The sequence below is a fragment of the Dermochelys coriacea genome, chromosome 10, assembly GCF_009764565.3.
Source record: "Dermochelys coriacea isolate rDerCor1 chromosome 10, rDerCor1.pri.v4, whole genome shotgun sequence".
Classification (NCBI taxonomy): Eukaryota; Metazoa; Chordata; order Testudines; family Dermochelyidae; genus Dermochelys; species Dermochelys coriacea.
In genome coordinates this window covers 52,576,059-52,595,525 of record NC_050077.1, presented here as the reverse complement: position 1 = coordinate 52,595,525, position 19,467 = coordinate 52,576,059, and the positions used below count along the sequence as shown (strand labels likewise).

The following is a 19,467-nucleotide window of genomic DNA, read 5'->3' as shown; positions in this document are numbered from 1 at the left end:
TGTCTTATGTAACACAGTAATAGATTCATGCAGTAATGCGTGAAACTTCATTGTAAATAACTTGCCTCAGTATATTTCTGTAATGGACAAATAATGCATACAGAGAATAGGCAATACTCTGTGTTTGTCCTACGCTGTGTGTTGGATAGTTGTCATGGTAGTTGTTGCCACTGTATAATATCTTTATGTATCCCTCCCTGTTGTTAAAGTGAAGATTTCCTGCTACTTATGCTAATGGTTCTTTCCCGATGCTCCTAGACCTGCTTTAAATCTTCTGAAATCTCAATTACATAATTGTTTGTGTGCAGATAATCTTGTAATAAGGTTGTGGTGTGGAGAATTATTTTTACTTCATTATTATGGCTTTAACAAATACACAGGACTAAAATAACTTCAAAAACTATTTCAATCAATTTCTAGAATTGTCACTTATTAAAAAAATAATGAAAAGCTGCTTCTACAGTGGCTGCTATTAAAAATATGGGAACTTGCCATTCCTGAGTATTTCACAGCACAGTAATATCTCCTGTGTTACTCCTAGGTATAGGAAACTCTTGCAGGTACGTGGGACTGTGAATGTTCAGTTATTAATGTTGCTCAGTGTATTACATTATGAAATGTTTGCAGGATAAGTTCAAGGTCAGTGTCCCCTTTGTTACTGTGGATCCAACAGACACCAAAAGAGCAGAGGAGATTTTAAAATAGGGAAAGGTACAATAGTTAGTAAAATAGAAACAGCCCAGATTGATATTTCCAACTCGCCTCATCCTGTTTCCACCTACCACTGTTTTACAGCTAGTTTATTCTGAGATGCATCTGATTGGTGGGCCTGTATAGTGGTCCAATAGACCATCGTAGAGGGATGGTGGAATATGCTGGCAGCCCTCTTTTCCTGCACTCTGGGACCACTGAAGAGGAGGGATGGGAGCTAACAATGCATTTTAGTGGCTTGATCCTGCAAGGGACTGGGCATGCTGGCCTGGACTAGCAAAGCACTTAAGAACATAAGAACGACCATACTGGGTCAGGATACTGGGTAGATGGAACTTTGGACTGTCTTCCAACAGTGGTCAATGCCATGTGCTTCAGAGGGAATGAACAGGGCAGGTAATCATCAAGTGGTCCATCCCCTGTCACCCATTCCCAGCTTCTGACAAACAGAGGCTAGGAACACCATCCCTGCCCAACCTGGCTAATAGTCATTGATGGACCTATCCTCCATAAATTTATCCAGTTCTTTTTTGAACGCTGTTATACTTTTGGCCGTCACAATATCCTCTGGCAAAGAAGTCCACAGGTTGACTGTGTGTTATGTGAAGAAATACTTCCTTTTGTTTTTTTTTAAACCTGCTGCCTATTAATTTAATGTAGTGCCCCTTAGTTCTTGTGTTATGAGGAGAAGTAAATAACACTTCCTTATTTACTTTCTCCACTCCAGTCATGATTTTATAGAACTCTTATCATATCCTCCCCCCTTAGTTGTCTCTTTTCCAAGCTAAAAAGTCTTATTAATCTCTCTCCTCATATGGAAGCTGTTCCATACCTTTTATCATTTTTGTTGCTCTTTTCTGTACCTTTTGCAATTCCAATATTTTTTTTTTAGATGGAGTGACCACTTCTGCATGCAATATTCAAGATGTGGGTGTACCGTGGATTTATATAGAGGCAATAGGATATTTTCTGTCTTATTATCTATCACCTTCCTAATGATACCCAACATTCTGTTTGCTTTTGTGACTGCCACTGCACACTGAGTGGATGTTTTCAGAGAACTATCCACACTGACTCCAAGATCTCTTTCATGAGTGGTAACAGCTAATTTAGACCCCATCATTTTATATGTGCTTTACTTTGTGTCTATCAACATTGAATTTCATCTGCCATTTTGTTGCCCCGTCACGCAGTTTTGTGAGATCCCTTTGTACTTCTTTGCAGTCTGCTTTGGACTTAACTATCTTGAGTAGTTTTCTATCATCTGCAAACTTTTCCACCTCACTGTTTACCCCTTTTTCTAGATTATTTATGAATATGTTGAACAGCACTCGTCCAAGTACAGACCTCTGGGGACACCACTATTTATTTCTCTCCATTCTGAAAACTAACCATTTATTCCTACCCTTTGTTTTCTATCTTTTAACTAATTACTGATCCATGAGAGGACCTTCCCTCTTATCCCATGACAGCTTACTTTGCTTAAGCACTTCAGCCCACAAGTCCTGTTGAAATCAATGGGATTCTTCACATGCTTAAATGCTTTCCTGGATTGGGGACAGTGTGTTAAGCGCTTTGCAGGAATACGTCTTAGAACTGTTGTGCACTGATCACAAATCCCCTTGTGAAAGGGACTAAGATCCTCGCCTTTTTTTTTTTTCTCCGTCTTTAACCTTCTTCTCCACTATTCTTTCTCTTTTTCTCTAGATCATTGCAGCCCAGGAGGAAATGCTGAAGAAGGAAAGAGAGCTGGAAGAGGCAAGGAAAAAACTGGCTCAGATCCGCCAGCAGCAGTATAAATTTCTCCCCACAGAACTGAGAGAAGATGAGGGCTAAACTGCTGAGATTTTTTTTAATGAAATGAGCTCAAGGGGGACAGTACAGAGAGAACTAACCTGACAGCATTCTGATATGCCAAGCACTTACCTAAACAAATTGCCTGTAATAGCTTTAGGTGAGCAGAGGGCAATAAACATTTGTTCTTTCTCATCTGTTCAGCTAAGGTCCGTGCTCATCAAACAGATGGTACAGTGTTAAGTCCACCATTCCTGTTCCTTCCTTCCCTGACTCACTGTATCTCAGGAGAGAATGCCTCACTTTTTCCAGAAGGTTATAAAATCAGTATTACGTCATTACTTTAAGCTTGATCTATTTATTGTTCCTTGACCTGTTGTAAGACTTTGTTAATATTAATAGGAAAACCGTTTATCATAGCTATCTATCACTATGGAGCCAGTGGATTTTTTTTCCTCCAAAAAGAAGACCAAGATTGAGGTGAATATTTATTTGAGAGGAAAAGGCACCTGAGCATGGGTTCTAGAGATTTTGTCCTCTTTCAGTGAAGCTGGTTCACCCCAGGATTGGAGGGATCTTCTTTGTACCTGTTTGCACTAGTTTTATTAGTTCCTGCACCAGCTTCTGCTTGTACAGTATTTAGATTCACAGTTCCCTGGCCTGCAAAACATGGCAGTATCCATTCTTTTCATTGTTCAAATAAACCAAGAAATGGAAATCTTGTCACGGTCTTAGTACCAGGTTTATGAAGGAAAATGTTTTTCAATTATATACCTCTCAATGTGCGACTACTTTTTACAATAGGAAACATCCACAAAAACTCAATTAACATTGGACTGAATAGTTCCTTTAGAATATCTTACCTGGCTCAAACTGTGGGATTTCTGCTAGAATGTATGCTAGCTGAAGTAGAGACATTCTTAGTACTACAAAAGACTACCAGAACTCTTACTATTCTCATAAGGATTTTATTTCTAATTGTTTTGTTTTGAAATCTAGATGGGTTGTTTTTTGGTTGTTTTTTGTGTGTTTGGTTTTTTTGAAGAAACTAATAGCTGTTTTAGAAAGGGCCCTTTTCCGAAATATAAAAGAACATCTCCAAGTCTGAAGTATGGATGCTTGGAAGTTGATATTTTCCTAATTTGCATTGATCAAAATGCCCTCTCTAAGGAACTACATTGCGGAGAAAGGATAGCAGAAATTGTACTTATGTCTTGAGTTTCAAAAGGTACTGTAATTTTCTCAATCTCTGACGTGGCATAAACCCACAGTGTGGACTACAGATATAACATGACACGTTTCCAAGATGGGTAGAGTCAATGGTGCATTTTATAATGTCTGATTTAAAAACAATGCAGAAACCAGAACTAGCAAAAGCCACCTATTAGACCAACTACAGAAACAAGGTCTTTCTTAACCGTGGTTCTCCAGCATATGCCCATCCCTGCACAAGCCCTCTGAGCAAATAATATAAAGTCCATTTGGGTCAAAGAATGTTGTTGCTCCACTTCTTCTGAAAGCCATGCTGCCATTTTAGATACCTACCACTACTTCCAACTGAGCCAGTTGTGTTAGATACCTACCCACTTAATTGCCCTTGTTGCAGAAGTACTTGTCACATAGACTCAGAAGACTCTTGTGTTAGGTTACCAATTTAGATATTGATAACTTCTCATTTAAGTTACTTGCATATATTATACCCATCGGAAATTTTGTCACACTAGTGTAAATATATCACAAAAATCCATAGAAAATAAATATTAAAATGTACAAATTTTTTAGCGTCTCTTCTCTGATGCTGAAGTATTTCCGACTCAGCGGAATTGTGGATTCTCAGTAAATGATGAGAGAGCAATTGGCAAGCCCTGAGTAGAATCCTTTTGATAGGAGCAAATATGGATTTGTGTAAGTGTGTCCAAAATGAGCCTCTGCCCTAACTGTGTAGACCAGGTAAAATGAGCCTGAAAGCAGTGTGTAGCCTCTCAGTATGCAACTGCCACCAGAGAGAGATTCCAGTCTAGGCTTTACAACCCCAGGAGTAGCTGTATTGGTTAGATTGTCACCATGAGTTTGTGCAGTGAGTCCAGTGAGCAGTGGCACAAAATATCTATATAAAAAATTATTTAGAAAAAACAAGTCCTTCATTTAAGATTTTTAAGTAATCTGGAAGGCTGAAACACAGCTTATTTTTGTAGGATCTAAATACACATGGTCTTATCAGAGCTTTCTGCTGCTTTTGCTTATTCAGTATATCAGGCTTTCAGTTTGTAGCTTTTTCTTTTGCTTACCTGGAGAGTATCAACATTCCTGTCACTTTTTTAAAGATTGGGGGGAGGGGGAGTTGTGGTCTATGTCTTGCAGATTCTTTCTGATACTATATATTGCTTTTATTTCACTTACTGTAATTTAAAGTACTCCAAGTAACGTGATGTTTTCACTAATAATGTACCAGTGCTTCATTGTGATAACTGTAGCACAATAACACAGCATTTTAATTATGCAGACATGGTGTTTCCCTGTATGAGAATGGTGTTTCCCTGTTTTAGGAAAAGAATAAGCCAAAACCCCAGTAAAATTAAATTGTATACTGAAGTCGTACTGCTAGGATTTTTTCAAGCTAATAGTAATTTTTATGTTCAAATCATCCTCTTGTCAAAGTTGTGAGGGAAACTAATTTCAGTACTTATACTTGACGGATGATTATTTCTTGATTTAGTGCTCTTAGTTGAGACACTGTATTGGTCAGACTTTTTTTTTTCCTTAGCCCTGGTCTACACTGCGGGGGGGTGGGGTGGGAATCGATCTAATTTACGCAACTTCAGCTATATGAATAACGTAGCTGAAGTCGATGTACTTAGATCGACTTAACGTGGTGTCTTCACCACAGTGAGTCAACTGCTGCCACTCCCCCGTCGACTCCGCCTGCGTGCCTCATGGCGGTGGAGTACAGGAGTCAATGGGAGAACGCTCGGGGATCGATTTATCATGTTTAGACCGGCGGGTAGTGACGACGTATCTTAGACTTAAGATCAACAGAGGAATTGCAATCAGACTGGGGACTTATCTTCACCAGTAGTTCGCAGCCAGTGGTCCGAGGCCCCCGGGGGTCCGCAAGCAGGTTTCAGGGGTTCACTGAGCAAGGCCAGGGTGAGACTCCCTGGGGCCCAGGGCAGAAAGCCGGAGCCCCTGAGCAATGTTGCTTCCTCGGGCAGTTGTCCTGCTTGGTACCCCCTAATGCTGGCCCTAGCTTTTATATGCAGAAAACCAGCTGTTGTGTCACAGATGGGCCATGGAGTTTTTATAGCATGTTGGGGGGGCGGCTCAAAGAAAAAGGTTGAGAACCCCGACCTACACAGAAGGTTACTGGGCTGCAAGCCAAGGTGTGAACCTACAGCACAATAGTTTGCGGCACAGTAACATTGCCTTTGAATACTGCTAGAGTGCACTCTGGGACATTCAGATATTATTGCACAGCAAGCTAGTGCACTGTAGATGCACGCTGGCTTGCCATTCAGTAACTTTCCATATAGACAAACGTGGGATATCCAGCAGACTAGCTGCAGTGATTTTCAGCTTGATTTTTTGGATTTCTATCTGGGAGACCGCTAGATTCCACAGACTCATCTGAAGTCCATTTCACTTTCTTCTCATCTGTGGGACTTGTAGTAACACTGAAATCAAAGTTAGAACATCTGTGGTGTTTGTAATTAATGCAGTGCAGTTATTTGGCATGGAGAGTTGCAACAGAAAATCTCAGGCAGGGATGAGGATTGGTTAGTAATTAGACCTATTTTCTTCCTATTTCTTCCTTCTTCTGGGTTTTAGGTTTTGAAATAGCAAACAAGTTATGTAATATCTTGTCCATCTTCATGATGTGCAACTCGCTTTAAGAAATGTCTGGAAATTAAAAGCAAAATGTCTCAAAGTTCTGAATGTACAAATATTCTAGGGAGGCTTTACACAAAGGTCCAGAAGATAAGTTGGAATTGGAGGGAACGCTTTTATAGTTTGTCTAAACTTTTCTTTTTTCTAGGCCAGCAACCGCAAAGTGAGGGATGGGGGAGAGTTTTTTAAAACCAAAAATTGAAGACTGAGTTCTTGCTTCCTTTTGTCCAATTGCCTTTGATCTCCTGCATCTTCAGACTAGCTTCTATGACAGAATCTATCAGAATTTCAGCATAAATGGTCTTTTAAATTTACCTAGGAAATAGAGGTTTTTCTAGCCTCACGTTACTAAAAAAACACTCAGACCAGGCCCCAGAACATGCTGATGACAAGGCCATCAAGGAATACATCTTATGTTTTGTGTCATGGCTAATCCATTCTTCTTTTGATCATTACTCCTGGAGCTTTTTGTGCCTTATTATGTATATTAAAAGCTCCTGCCCTATCTTACACTTAAAGTTGGGGAAAGTTAAACTTTATGTACTGTTGGTTTCTTTGAGCTTGTTTAGAAATGGGGAAGAGTTCAGTGGACTTGGCTCATCATCCCTAGTCAATATGAATTCTGGAACTCACTTTTCTGTATTTGCAGTAATATAAAGAGAAATACACTGCTCAAAAGGGGGTGTGTTTGTTAGTGCCTGTTACCAGCAATGTTACGACATTGCTGGTAACACTAAATAATTCTGATAGTCAACACTCCCATAGAACTTGCATAGCATCTACAAAGTTAATACCTTTTTTTTTAGGTAATATATGTTACCAGTCTGCTACTGATAACTGTAAGGTAACCATTTTTGCTGGACTTACCATATTAACTAATGCTGCAGTGAAATCCGACCGGTTAGGTGCTAATGGTTGTTGATACAATATTCTACATTAAGCAAAATCTCAAAAGAGATGAAGTTAGTGGACTGCTGAACTTCACTACACCTAGCAGAGATGTGGAATGGTAGCACGGTGGCTAGAGTAGAGATTTTTCTCTATCGTGCATCCTTAATAATACTAATCAGAGCAAGAATACAACTGGTAATAAATGGGGAAAAGCAGCATAGGAAAGCTTTGCTACAACTTTTCTGAAACAGAGAAATTTAAAAAAAGAAAAGGAGTACTTGTGGCACCTTAGAGACTAACAAATTTATTTGAGCATAAGTTTTCGTGAGCTACAGCTCACTTCATCAGATGCATCAGAGCTGTAGCTCACGAAAGCTTATGCTCAAATAAATTTGTTGGTCTCTATGGTGCGACAAGTACTCCTTTTCTTTTTACGAATATAGACTAACACGGCTCTTACTCTGAAAAGAGAAATTAAAGTGGATCTCTGTCTTTAAACAACAACAAAATCGTTCTAAACTGGGCATTGGCCAACAGGATTACATGTCCTATTCACCTATAGCAGAGAGCTGACAAACTTTACCGTGCATGTCTTAAAAGCCTAACACCTCCATGGCAAAGTTCTGTTCTAACTTGCCTTGTAAGGCAACCAAGTATCTTTTAATATAAAAATGACAAGGATGATATGATACTTTTTTCATGTCCCTTATTTCATTTGCATGTGACAACATGGTATATGAAAGATAATTACTTTGCCTAGAGAGAATTCCTGTCCATCAATAGAGTAATATATTGAGTTGTAAGTAATTAGGGCTGTCTTTGTTGCTTTAAAAAATCAAACCACTATGGATTTTTTTCTTACTGAAATTTACTAACTTTATGAATATGATTGCAGCTGAAGAACCTTCTGAGTGAGACAGTTTTATCGTGGTATGTTTGCAAGTCATGCTGGAGTTTGGGGTGTGAGCTCATGTTCTGTAGCTCAACTTTCTCCTAGAGTTTTAACCACACAGAAAAGCATGAAGGGGGTTAGCCTGGCTGTTACACTGTATGTATGATGTTTATCTGGCCACAAAAAGGTATTTTTTTGTATTCACCAAAAATAAACTTTTGAAGGAATGACCACCTTTCTTTTGCATGCTTGCGTGTTTATGTGGCTTGACCTACTTCACATCCCTTCCCACGGATTTGGCATGGAAAGGTTCATATTGCCCTGAATCCAAGCTACGTGACATCATTAGCAGTTTGTGAAAGATGTGGGGGAAGGGAAGTAGCTTATTTAAAGCTATGCTGGATCCACTCAGACACTAATGAGCCTTCAGCACCCTTTTGAAGGAAGCAAGTGTTATCTATGTACAGCTGTGGTACACAACAGAATCATCTGCCAATAGTCGGAGCACGTTTGGAGGTCTTTATTTTTTGGTTCTTATCTATAATGCTGCTTCCATTTCACCCGGACTTTTCTATGTCAAATTTTATATGATAATGGTACCACCACATCCTGGATGCAACTCTGCATGCAAAGTGTGTAGCTGTAAACAGTGGAACTGTTTATTGTAACGACTCTTCCTACTCTAAATGCAAGCTTGCTGTTTTCCTTGGCTGTGACCATCTTTACACTGGTGTCCTTGACATCAGTACTGAAGTTGTCATGGCTGCAGATACTAGCAATAAGCTCTGGTTATCATGGTGGTCTATCTCCACATGTGCCCATAGTACTAGTGCTAGTAGGTAATCTCTCTTCCTTCCCTTGTTTGCTCCATTGAGGGAGAAGGGTTTAGGAAATGCATCTTTTAGCGGTTGGTCAGATCAGTGTTACAGAGAGGGGTGGGAAGCACTGGCCATGCTGTAGGCAAAGTTACTTTTAACATGTGTTTTAAAAAAATGACTCAAAAGTATCTTGGTGTTCACTGTCTCTTCCTGATATCCCCGTTAAAACAGCTTTGATTTAAATGTAAAAAAAGCACATTTCCAAATGCCAACCCTGCAAACTCAGCCTGGTCTTAGAGTCAAGAAAGGCTCATTCCTTAAGCTTCATCACCTGTAACTAAAGGTTCCGAAGGCTAAACTGTGTCCTTAGTCATGCTTCTACTACTCTCTTGACTTAAATTTGTTTCATTACTTTTCTTTGCTTGCTTTTTCCTCCTCTTATTTCTTCACAGCTATGGCAGAGGGACAGGAGCAGCACCCGCCTCTTCTCAGCAGGAGTGCTGAGGTGGGTTAGACAGATAACTGGGGGGAGGGGCTGCACTATACATCTTGTAGGCACACATACTTATTTATTTTTTTCAACAATACGCACTTAAATGCTTACTTCTCCACTGCTGCTGGCAGCAATGTTGCCTTCAGAGCTGGAGAGAACTGCAGAAGTAAGGTGGCAATGGCAGACCATGCCACTCTTACTTTCATGCTGCAGCTGGTGGCAGGGCTATCTTTAAAGCTGGGTGCCTGGCCAGCAGCCACCACCCTGTGGCTGCCCAGCTCTGAAAGCAAAACCACCGCCAGCAGCAGTAGAAAAGTAAGGGTGGCATGGTCTGGCATTGCCACCTTACTTCTGCATAACATTTGACCTTTACTCTGGGAGGGGTAGCTACGAGCGGACTAAGGCAAATTTTGAAGTGGCTATAGCCCTGCAAGCCTTCCCTGCCCCCCAGCACCATCCCTGGAGAGGGAGCTGGATTCTGTTCATCCTTAGGCATCCTCAGCTGAATTGTTCACTAAATCTTAAACTTGTGCAAGCCCTTTCAAAACACTGGGTTATTTTAAAATTGGCCACTTTTGGCTTAGTGACTGCTGAGCATGCTACTAATCCACATGTGTTAAAACTGAAGTTCATCCCAATAAAAAAGGGATTATTTTAGGACTTTACCCATCCCTTATGTTGCTTCTGAGTCAGAATCCCTTGATTTAAAACACTGTGCAACATGCAGCCAACAAAAAGCCCAGGAAAAAAAAAAAGAAGAAAGCCCAAAAAACCTGGAAGAGATGAAGATTCTTTCATGTTTGCTCACCACAGTACAGTGTGTTATCTTAACTTTAGTAGTAATATGATTCAGTATTTCAAAGCATGAGAAAAACCATTAATATTGCTTTAGTACAGTGAGAAGGCTCTTCCATATTGTTAGGTATTTATTTAATTTTTGATCCCCAACCCAAGTGCTGGCTTTGATGTTGTTGGCTAAAAGTTACATTTCCAGCTCAGATGCAACATCCAGTGGTCCTAAAGCATTAATATAATCCTTTTATTTTGAAATGATTACCAGGATTTACTTCATTTTCTAGAAATATGGATTAGCAGGGTCCTGAAGTCCTTATGCTCACTGTAGGTATTCAGTAAGGTGTCACTGACTAATTAAAATATGAATCACTTAAAGGTATATTTCATCATTAAATTTCATTATTAATGATATTTCACTTGTAATTGCCTTGGAGATGTATGTTGCACTTTATTGGTCTAAATATTTATTTGTGTAAATTGAAATATTAATGACCCAATTTAAGCCATGAAGAGAGTGCCCAGGTTCCATGGTGATGGACATATGAATGCATGCAGTAATATATTCATATTTGATGATCTTGTATTTTACATTAAACTTGCTAACAATTGACTGTCAGTTAATACCATTACTAAAACTACTCATGAAATATAAAATGTTTTTAGGCCCAGATTCAGCAAAGAACTTCTGCACATGCTTAAGTCTATTAACTTCAGAAGGATTTAACCATATGTTTAAAGGTTAGCACATGCTTAAGTGATTTGTCAAACAGGCTAATAGGAGAGGAACAGAGTGATGGCATTTATGAATGTTGTGCACCCCAATTCCTGTTAATTGGGTGTGTCAGGTACTCAAGGCATGTAGAGTCAGGCCCAGAGCATTCTTCTTTTTATCATACTTGTCAAGGTAACCTTTTCCATTGAATAAATATCCTCTAGATCATCTTAGTGTGCTCAAGTATTAAAAATGATACCTGGCTCTTATATAGCACGTTTCAGCCATTGATCTCAAAGGACTTTACAAAGGAGATATAAGTACAATATCAGTATCCCCATTTTACAGGTGGAGAAGAGAGAGAGAGAGAGAGAGAAAGTGATGTGTCCAAGGTCACTGAGCAGGGGTTCTTGGAAGGAAATGTTTACTGTTGCTCCTACACTGTGGGAATGAAATAGACTGGTAGTGGAATATCCAGTGGATACTTAATATCTATAATATTATTTAGTTCACTCACTGATCTGCCTTACTCAGTGTTACATAATGTTTCCATCCTCTGTCAGATACACAGAAATCAAATGCATTCTTTCCCTGTAACTTGTATAGCAAAGGACTTAAACAGCGATTGAGATCGGTGCCAAGAATAACTCCATCTTTCACTGCAAACTTTAAACAAACATCCTGTCTTCCAGAAATTGATTTTAATCTGCAAGAATCTATCTCTTGCTTGCTATTTTGGTTTTGCCTTGTTTCATGTGAAGTCCTGTTAAGTCACTGGATTCAGGCCTCACTTTTAGTTTTCACAATAGACACCAACTCTGCATTTTTCTTAGACTCCAAGTCCACTGCAAGGGAAGTGGCTGCTCTAATCCTTTTTGAGAAAGCTCTTGCAGCTTATTTTGATCAGCCTCCGACTTTACCAAGGCAGTATTCAAAACTTAATTTCAAGAATTCTGAGGCATTGAGCCCTTTGGCACGGCTGTTTTAACCACAATACCAGTTTTAAAGTTTATCCACAAGTGCCTTTAATCTTTGGTAGCTATGTAAGATTTAGACATTTACTGCCATCCTAGTGACTCTTGCTGTCTGCCTGCTCTGATTCATTTTTTCCTTGCGGCTATATAAGAATGTGCATTTTGCCTGGTTTCAGTGTTTCTCTTTACAGTTTTTAGAAAGTAATGGAATTGCCATGATATTAAGTTTTAAAAAAGATGCTGGGACAGTTTCTCTGTGGCTAATCAAAGGGTTTGTTTTGGCCTTTTTCATTTTCTGCATAGGTTGTGAGTTGTATGAAATAGGTGGCATTTAGTCATCTCATCCCAACTCTGACCTGTCGGTATAATGCTTGAGTGGATACTAAATGTTTAACCTTCAGCCAAAGCCTTCAGCCCTTATTGCAAAAACGTATTGTCTAAATAACAACTAAGGACTGCAGGATTTGGCACTCAGTGTGTCCAAGAAATCCAGTCTTTGTGGGAACATTCAAGGTATGACCTAAAGCAGAGAAGCACTGGAAACAAACTGGGCTTAAAAAATAAATCACTTCAAGCCCAAGGGTGAACATTCGCCTTGTGTGGGTTTTGGAAGTTCAGCTCAGTGTTCAGTATCATTTATTTATGTTTTTGGTGGAACCTCCATTTCTCTGGGTTTATCTGCCTTTGGTCAGCTTTCTTCCTTTGAAAGTGTGTATGTGTTTGGAAGGCTTTCGAGCTACTGATAAATGTTCAGGTGCAGGGATCCAAAAATGTATGTGAGTCTGTGTCTGTCGGAGAGAGGAGAAGCAGCAGATTTTATGTTTACATTTTATCCACAAATACAGGAACTGCATCTGTTACAAATTGCAGTCAAATCCTGATCACTGCACTGGAAATCAATGAACTCAGTGGAAGCAGGGTCAGCCCCATGTCCTGCTCGCTTTACTCATGCTAACTTCCCATTGGGAGCATAATTTGGCCCACCTGTGTGTATGGTACGTAAATAGAACTATTGCTGTCACTGAATAGTCACATCTACATATCTTAAATCTTTTCCTCATTAACATACTCAGTATATTGAGGTGTGCTTGAACTAGTCTCAGCAACGTGTGAAATAGGTCTCAAACACATGAATTAGAAGAGCCTTTGCTTTTAAACACAGCACAAATGGTTTCCCAAAACTTCTTTGAATCTGTGTTTCTTTTTGTCTTGGAGGAAATTTAGTTAAATTAAAAAAGTTTCTGTGACCATTTTGACCAGCTGGAGCAGTGACATATCTCATTGCTTCTTGTATTACAGAGGACATATTTTCATATAGGAAAAACATGGACAAAAATCTTCATAATGCCAAGATAGGAAGATCTGACGCAGGAAACCAGGTATCCAGCTCTGCTGACTTTCTTACTGGACTGCTTGTCCTTTGGTTTAGGAGCCAACTCTCAAAAGTCTCCAGTGATCACACAATGGTATCAATACTCCTTAGGGCAGCAGTCTGTTCTAACCAGGTGTCAAAAGTATCTTCGCTACCTCGAACTCCCACAACCCATCTATTTGAACCATAAAGAAAGCTGCTTGGTCTCTCTTTCCTCCTTGTTTTGAAATGGTCTCTGGTATCTTTCAGAAGGTGCAAATCTTACTGCATATTCCATGAGGGTATGTTGATGGTTCTTACTATGGAGTCACTCATTACCAAAGTTAATTTTTTATTCTCATATGTCACAGGAGATCACTCTTCATTTGGTTTGGCTAAATCCTCACCACCTGAAAAGAAGGTGGTACAGGCTAGATGCAAAGAGGAGCTCTTAAGCTTTTACCTTAGTAGAAATAGCCAGTGCAGGACACCGTCTTTATTCTGCTTCTAGGTCTGAAACCATCTGTTTCTGCCATAGCAAGGTACAACAAGTGCTGTATCACTGGAAACATACTCAGATGCCAGTAGACTGATTCCAGAAGGGATTGGAGCCCATTCAACTTGCTACTTATGTGTTTATACCCTGTCCCCCAATCTGTGTCTGCCTTGTCTGTTTAGATTGTAAATAGATTGAACCCAGTGCTGTGGCTTGGATTCCCATATAGCCAGCAAATTCTAGAACAAGCCACAATCCAAAGGAATTTCAGGCTACTTATTAACTGCCTAAACATTTCTTAACATATAAAGAAGATTAAATAGTTCCAGCTAGCTAAACATGCAAATTTACAGATGCATTTCAGGACTTTACTTCCAAGAAAGAACTGGGCAGTGGACTATCAGAATCAAACAGTGAGTATGTACAACGTAAACATTTGCAACTGAGCTGAATGCTTGAGTAACATAGGAGCCTCATGGTCTGGTCTTGTATCATAATTCCATGGGTGTTGCAGTGGGAACTTGGGGCTAAAATGACACAAAAGTGGTGGTGAAGGAGGAGTTACGTGCTGAATTATAGAGAAAGGGGTTATGTTTCAAATGAGATAAGCTTTCATTGCACAAGGCCTTTGATCTTACAGACAAGTGGGTAAAGGTTGTGGAGACTTTCTCATTTTTCATATACACAAGGCCACTTTTAGAGAGCGAAGAGAAACAGATGGTAACCAAAGTGTGTTGAAAACTATGACTTCATTTCTTAGAACTTTCACAGTTGAATAACTCAGGAGAAATAACTCATGCCTAGGACGTCTACAATAACAGACGTCCAAAAAATGTCTGGTATTTGTTTGGTTCACTACATGGGAGCAAATTTCTTAAATGTTTCCTCTGGTTTTAGAATTTGCTATTCTTAAAGTTTCAGCAATGACAGAGGGATGGGAATTTTCATCCAATGTAAGCACAGTTAACGTGAATTCACTTGAGAGGATTGTAAATCAACATGACTGTAAATCAGCTGTTGCGGAGGTGGATGTGAACACATGGTGATTCTGTCCCTGAAGTAGTCTGCTTTAGACTACTGAGTTTCAAAAAGCACATTTAATCACAAACCCAGTTATTCAGCATCCTCAGCCAACCCTTATTCCTAAGGCTCATGCTGAAAAGCAAAGAGATTCTAGTACTGCTGTACTACACAGCCGCCGGATTGTCAGGGAACATGTGCTGCTTTTGCCCCAATGTCTAAAGTGAAGAGGAGGAGAGGAACTAGAGCTGTGTAACAAATGGAAACTAAAAGTATGTCTACATGGCAAGCAGGAACCTACAGCAGAGAGTCCCAGAACCCAGGTCCACAGACTCAGGCTTGCAGGGCTCATGATTGCACTAAAAATAGCTGCATCGATGTTTGGGCTCCGGGTATGAAGCCCACCTCCTCCCTGGGCTTCAGAGCTAGCGTGAGTATAAATAGCAGCATAGCCAAAGTTGCACAGGTAGAAGCAGCAGCAGCACAGCTGTGCCACATACATACCCACTCTTTCCAGGCCGGTCTGTGCTCAGCACAGCCAAACTGTGCATCCATTGCTCCTGCCGATGGTACCACAGCCACGCAGCTATCTAGCCTCTCACACGCTCCCATCGAGCTGTGTATGTAAGCAGGGAGAAATCACATCCTTAGCTGGTAGGTTAGACATAGCCTAAGGGTATGTCTATACTGCAAACGAAGGTGTGATTATGGGTAGGTACACTCCCGTTAGCTTTAATCTACCTGGTATGGGTAATGATAGTAATGCAGACACTGTAACATGAGCTTCACCTGAGCAATCTGCCACATTTATGACCTGCAAGCAGCACATGATTAACAGGGAGTGGTGGTTCTCGAATGCTGAACCGCCCCAATGCTTCTAATTCCTTTTGGTTCTTCCAGTAGCAGCAGTCAGGGAATCCTGCTAGAGAAGTATGAGCTGCTGCGGAGCACTCCCTCAGACAACAGTGCCAAAGATCACTCGTTCTTACATATAAAGGAAGTTCCACAAAGAGCGAGAATTTAAAGGAGTCATTCTGGTTTTGAAATTTTATTCTCCACAGATGAAGAAACTAAATGCTGACTCCGGGTTTTATCAGTTCAGATGAAGCTCTGCTCAACTCCCTGTACTTCGTGCATGTGAATCAGCTGTTGCATCGTCTTTACACATAAACATCCTTGATCCAATGACTACTTTTATAAACTCTTCAGTGAAGTGCTTCCCAAGGGCATAGGCCAATGCCTAGGATTATATTCAGTTTAGTCTGGAAAATGAAGCCACAGGCTGAGAGTTCTTCAAGATGTTCAGAAGATCTGTTGTTTGAATGAGTTAGCAGCAGACCCCTCCATAGATGTCAGTGGAAGAGTTCTGTGTGGAGAGACTCGTTGACTAGAAGTAGCTGAGACACAGTAGCAATAGCAAACCTTGTGCTATAGTGAACGTGGTCCCTGGATCCCACCTCTATACCCGCCCACTGTGGTGGGGGGTTGAGAGCCTCTCCAGCCTCAGGGCTGCACAGGGGGGTTGAAAACTCTTCCAGCACCAGGGCTGCATGGGAGGGGGCCGGGGTTGAGAGCTCCTCTAGCCCCAGGATTGCCACTGGGGCAGAGTGCTCCTCTGGCCCCAGGGCTGGAGGAGTGCACTGTAAGCTCCTGCCGTGGGGCTGGGGCCGGAGGAGCTCTCTCTCCCTGCTGCTGCCCTGGAGCCAGAGGATCACTTTCTGCTGCCAGTAGTGGTCCCGGGGCTGGAGGAGCTGTCCCCTTGTTTCTCTCGCTGTAGGGAACCCCTAGCCATACCAAACAAATAGCTTGGATCCCCAGGGGTTCATTATAGCAAGAGTGTAATGTAGTCACTAGTTTACCCCTTCGTTGTCTCTGAACATCTCTTAGCTGACAAGATCATGCTAAGATGTAAAGCAGCTGTTGGCAGGACTTCACGGTGGATTCTCAGTCCCATCTTGTTCCCCTGGAACATTTCCAGCAAACTGTGTAACCTGGTCGCACAGGGAACCTCTTTAAAGTGTAGGCTGTGCTTCTGTAACACTTGTGTGAACTAGAGAGCCACATTCAACTTCCCACTTCTGATACCCCAGCTGATCCTTCTCTTGCTGTAGGGTGACTGCCATTTAACTCTTTGCAACCAAGCCTACCACCCTACCACACTATGATTCTTGTGCAGTAACTTTCATTGGGCAAAATGTAAAACTGGAAATACTTTCCTGGTGACTGCAGTATTATATAAAGACCTGGTACCATAGAGACAGAGAGAATTCATTTACATGATTCTGAAAATGCTTATGAAATGATTTCTGGTTAAAATGTCCATTGTTCTGATGGGTTGCATATAAGAACAAAAGACATGAGGGTGAATGGGTTTAAAAATGTAGCTTAATATAAAATAATATATTGCATATTGGGGGGCTTTTTTGTTGTTTTGGATTTTTTTTTACAAGTGTTGCTTAAAGAAATCTAAACTTCTAAATAAATCATGGAAAGTGGGAAGAATTCAGCAAATGTTGGGAAATAAAAGTACAAAAACCTGAGTAGAATTTATGGCCCTGACTTTGTATGCCAAAAAACCTTATATTCATTGTCACTTGTGCTAAGCAGAAAGTGTCCCTACGGTTGCATCCTACAAAATTTCAAGTAAGAATGGAAGCCTTCACTCAGGGCTTGTCTACAGGGGGAAGCTACTGCAAAATAAGCTAGGGTGTGAATTTAAAGCACAATTATTGTGTACTAGCTCCCCAGTGAATGCGCCTTCTTGGCACTAAAAGTGCCTTTATGTGGTTTAGCTATAGTGTGAGAGCTAAATAGTCAATTTCACAGCCTGGTTCTTCGAAAGTGGATTAAGATAAACCACATAAAGGTACTTTTAGTGCCAAGAAGGAGCATTCACTGTCTACACTGGAAGAAAAGACCTGTGGCATGGCTCTGGAACTCTGCCCCCTCCGTGGTACAAGAACCCAGGCAGTTACAAGAACACTGCAGTTACACAGCCCCATAGCTGAAGCCCCACAAGCTCAAGTCAGCTGATATGGGCAGCTGTGGGTGTTTAACTGCAATGTAGCTATACCTTCTGAGTACTTTTGCCAGACCTGAAGAAGAGCTTGGAAGCTTGTCTCTTTCACCAACAGAAGTTGGTCCAATAAAAGACGTGACCTCACCTACCTTGCCTCTCTAAAACTGAGTACAAACAAAAGCAAAGCTGACCAATGTGCTTTTCATAGTTGAAGCACAGAATTAAACAGCATTAATGGTAAAAAGTAAACAAAATTGTAATCTTTCTGTCAACTTTATTAGTCCAAAGAGTTGGCTGTAACCACAGCCAAGGGAATTACTCTTCTTAATATATTTTAATTTTAACATGTCCTTTGACTAGTTGCTCAGAGTAATTTACCTGCACAGGTAATCAACAACGAACAAGCATTGTGTATGTTAGAAGGCGCATCATCTAGTGGTTAAAGAACAGGACTAGGAGTCAGGATTCCTGGAATCTGTCACAGGCTCACACATAGTCTTGCTATGTGACTGAAATCTACTCCTTGCTCCATCATTTTCCCAGGGAGGTGAGTGTCTTTGACGATGAGTTAACTTATCTTTAGCACCTAGAAGACAGGGGCAGCAGGTTTGTATAATTTTAGTGGTGCCCAGAACAGGTCCAAGTCCTGATCCTCCCCTCCCTGCCCCCCCCCCACCTTGTAAGCCAATATAGATTTTTTTTTTTAAATAATGTTAAAATGTGAGGGCTCTGGGGTGGGGCTGGTGATGAGGGGTTTGGGGTGTGGGAGGAACTCAGGCAGAGGGTTGGGGTGCAGGGGTGAGGGCTGTGGGGTGGGCCTGGTGATGAGGGGTTCACAATGCAGGACGGGGCTCAGGGCTAGGGCGAGGATTGGGGTGCAGGGGGGTGCGGGCTCTGAGGTGAGGCAGGGCTGGGATGGGGAGTTTAGGGTGCAGGCAGGCTGCCAAGGGACTGGGGCCAGAAAGGAGAACTCCCCCCAGCCCTCTCCCCCCCCCGGCAGCAGCAAGCTCTGGGGGAGGGGCCCCCTCTCCCACAGCAGCACACTCACCTCGCACCACTGCCACTGCACATGCTCTAGAGCCCCTCTCAGGTCCAGGAAGCCCCCTCGTCTCCCCTGTGGTAGGTGCTGGAGGCAGGGCTGTCTACACATGTGCGTCTCCTCTCCTGCTGCTGCCCCACACTGGGAGTGGGGTTTGGGCTGCCCCTTGCCCAGTAGTGGCTGCGGGCGGGGGGGGGGGCCCTGTGCTGGTGGAGGGTCCCGCTGGAAAAGGGAAGGGTCTGAGGTGGAAGGCCGGGGCAGTGTCAGCCTGCCCTGGCACTAGTGCATGGGGGGGTAGTAGGACTCTGTGGCAGCAGTTGATGCCAGGAGCCAGCAGAGCTGTAGGCAGGGACGCTCTGGGGCCCACGGGAGGCGCGCGGGGGCAGCAGGTGGGGCTGGAGGACACTCGGGGGCAGCAGGGGGACTGAGGGAGCGACCCGGCCCCAAACATTGGTGGAGCCCGGCCACCAGCCTCTAAATATTGCTGGAGCCCAGGCACCACGGGCCCATATAACTTGCTGCCCCGCTAGAAGACAGAATGCTCAGGGGACAAATCTGCTTGAGATAATGATCATAG

The 19,467-nt window shown here is 41.8% G+C and overlaps 1 protein-coding gene across 4 annotated transcripts in view; it reads left to right on the top strand.

Annotated features, from left to right (window-relative positions):
• Nucleotides 1-5,279, top strand: part of TLN2 (talin 2) — a 352,127-nt gene extending 346,848 nt beyond the window's left edge. For all 4 annotated transcript variants that reach the window (XM_038419198.2, XM_038419194.2, XM_038419199.2 and 1 more), the window contains one exon: nt 2,419-5,279. In XM_038419198.2, the coding sequence (XP_038275126.1) occupies nt 2,419-2,547 (129 nt within the window). In that variant the 3' untranslated portion in view covers nt 2,548-5,279. The remainder of the gene's footprint in view (nt 1-2,418) is intronic.
• The last annotated feature ends 14,188 nt before the right edge of the window (nt 5,280-19,467 follow it).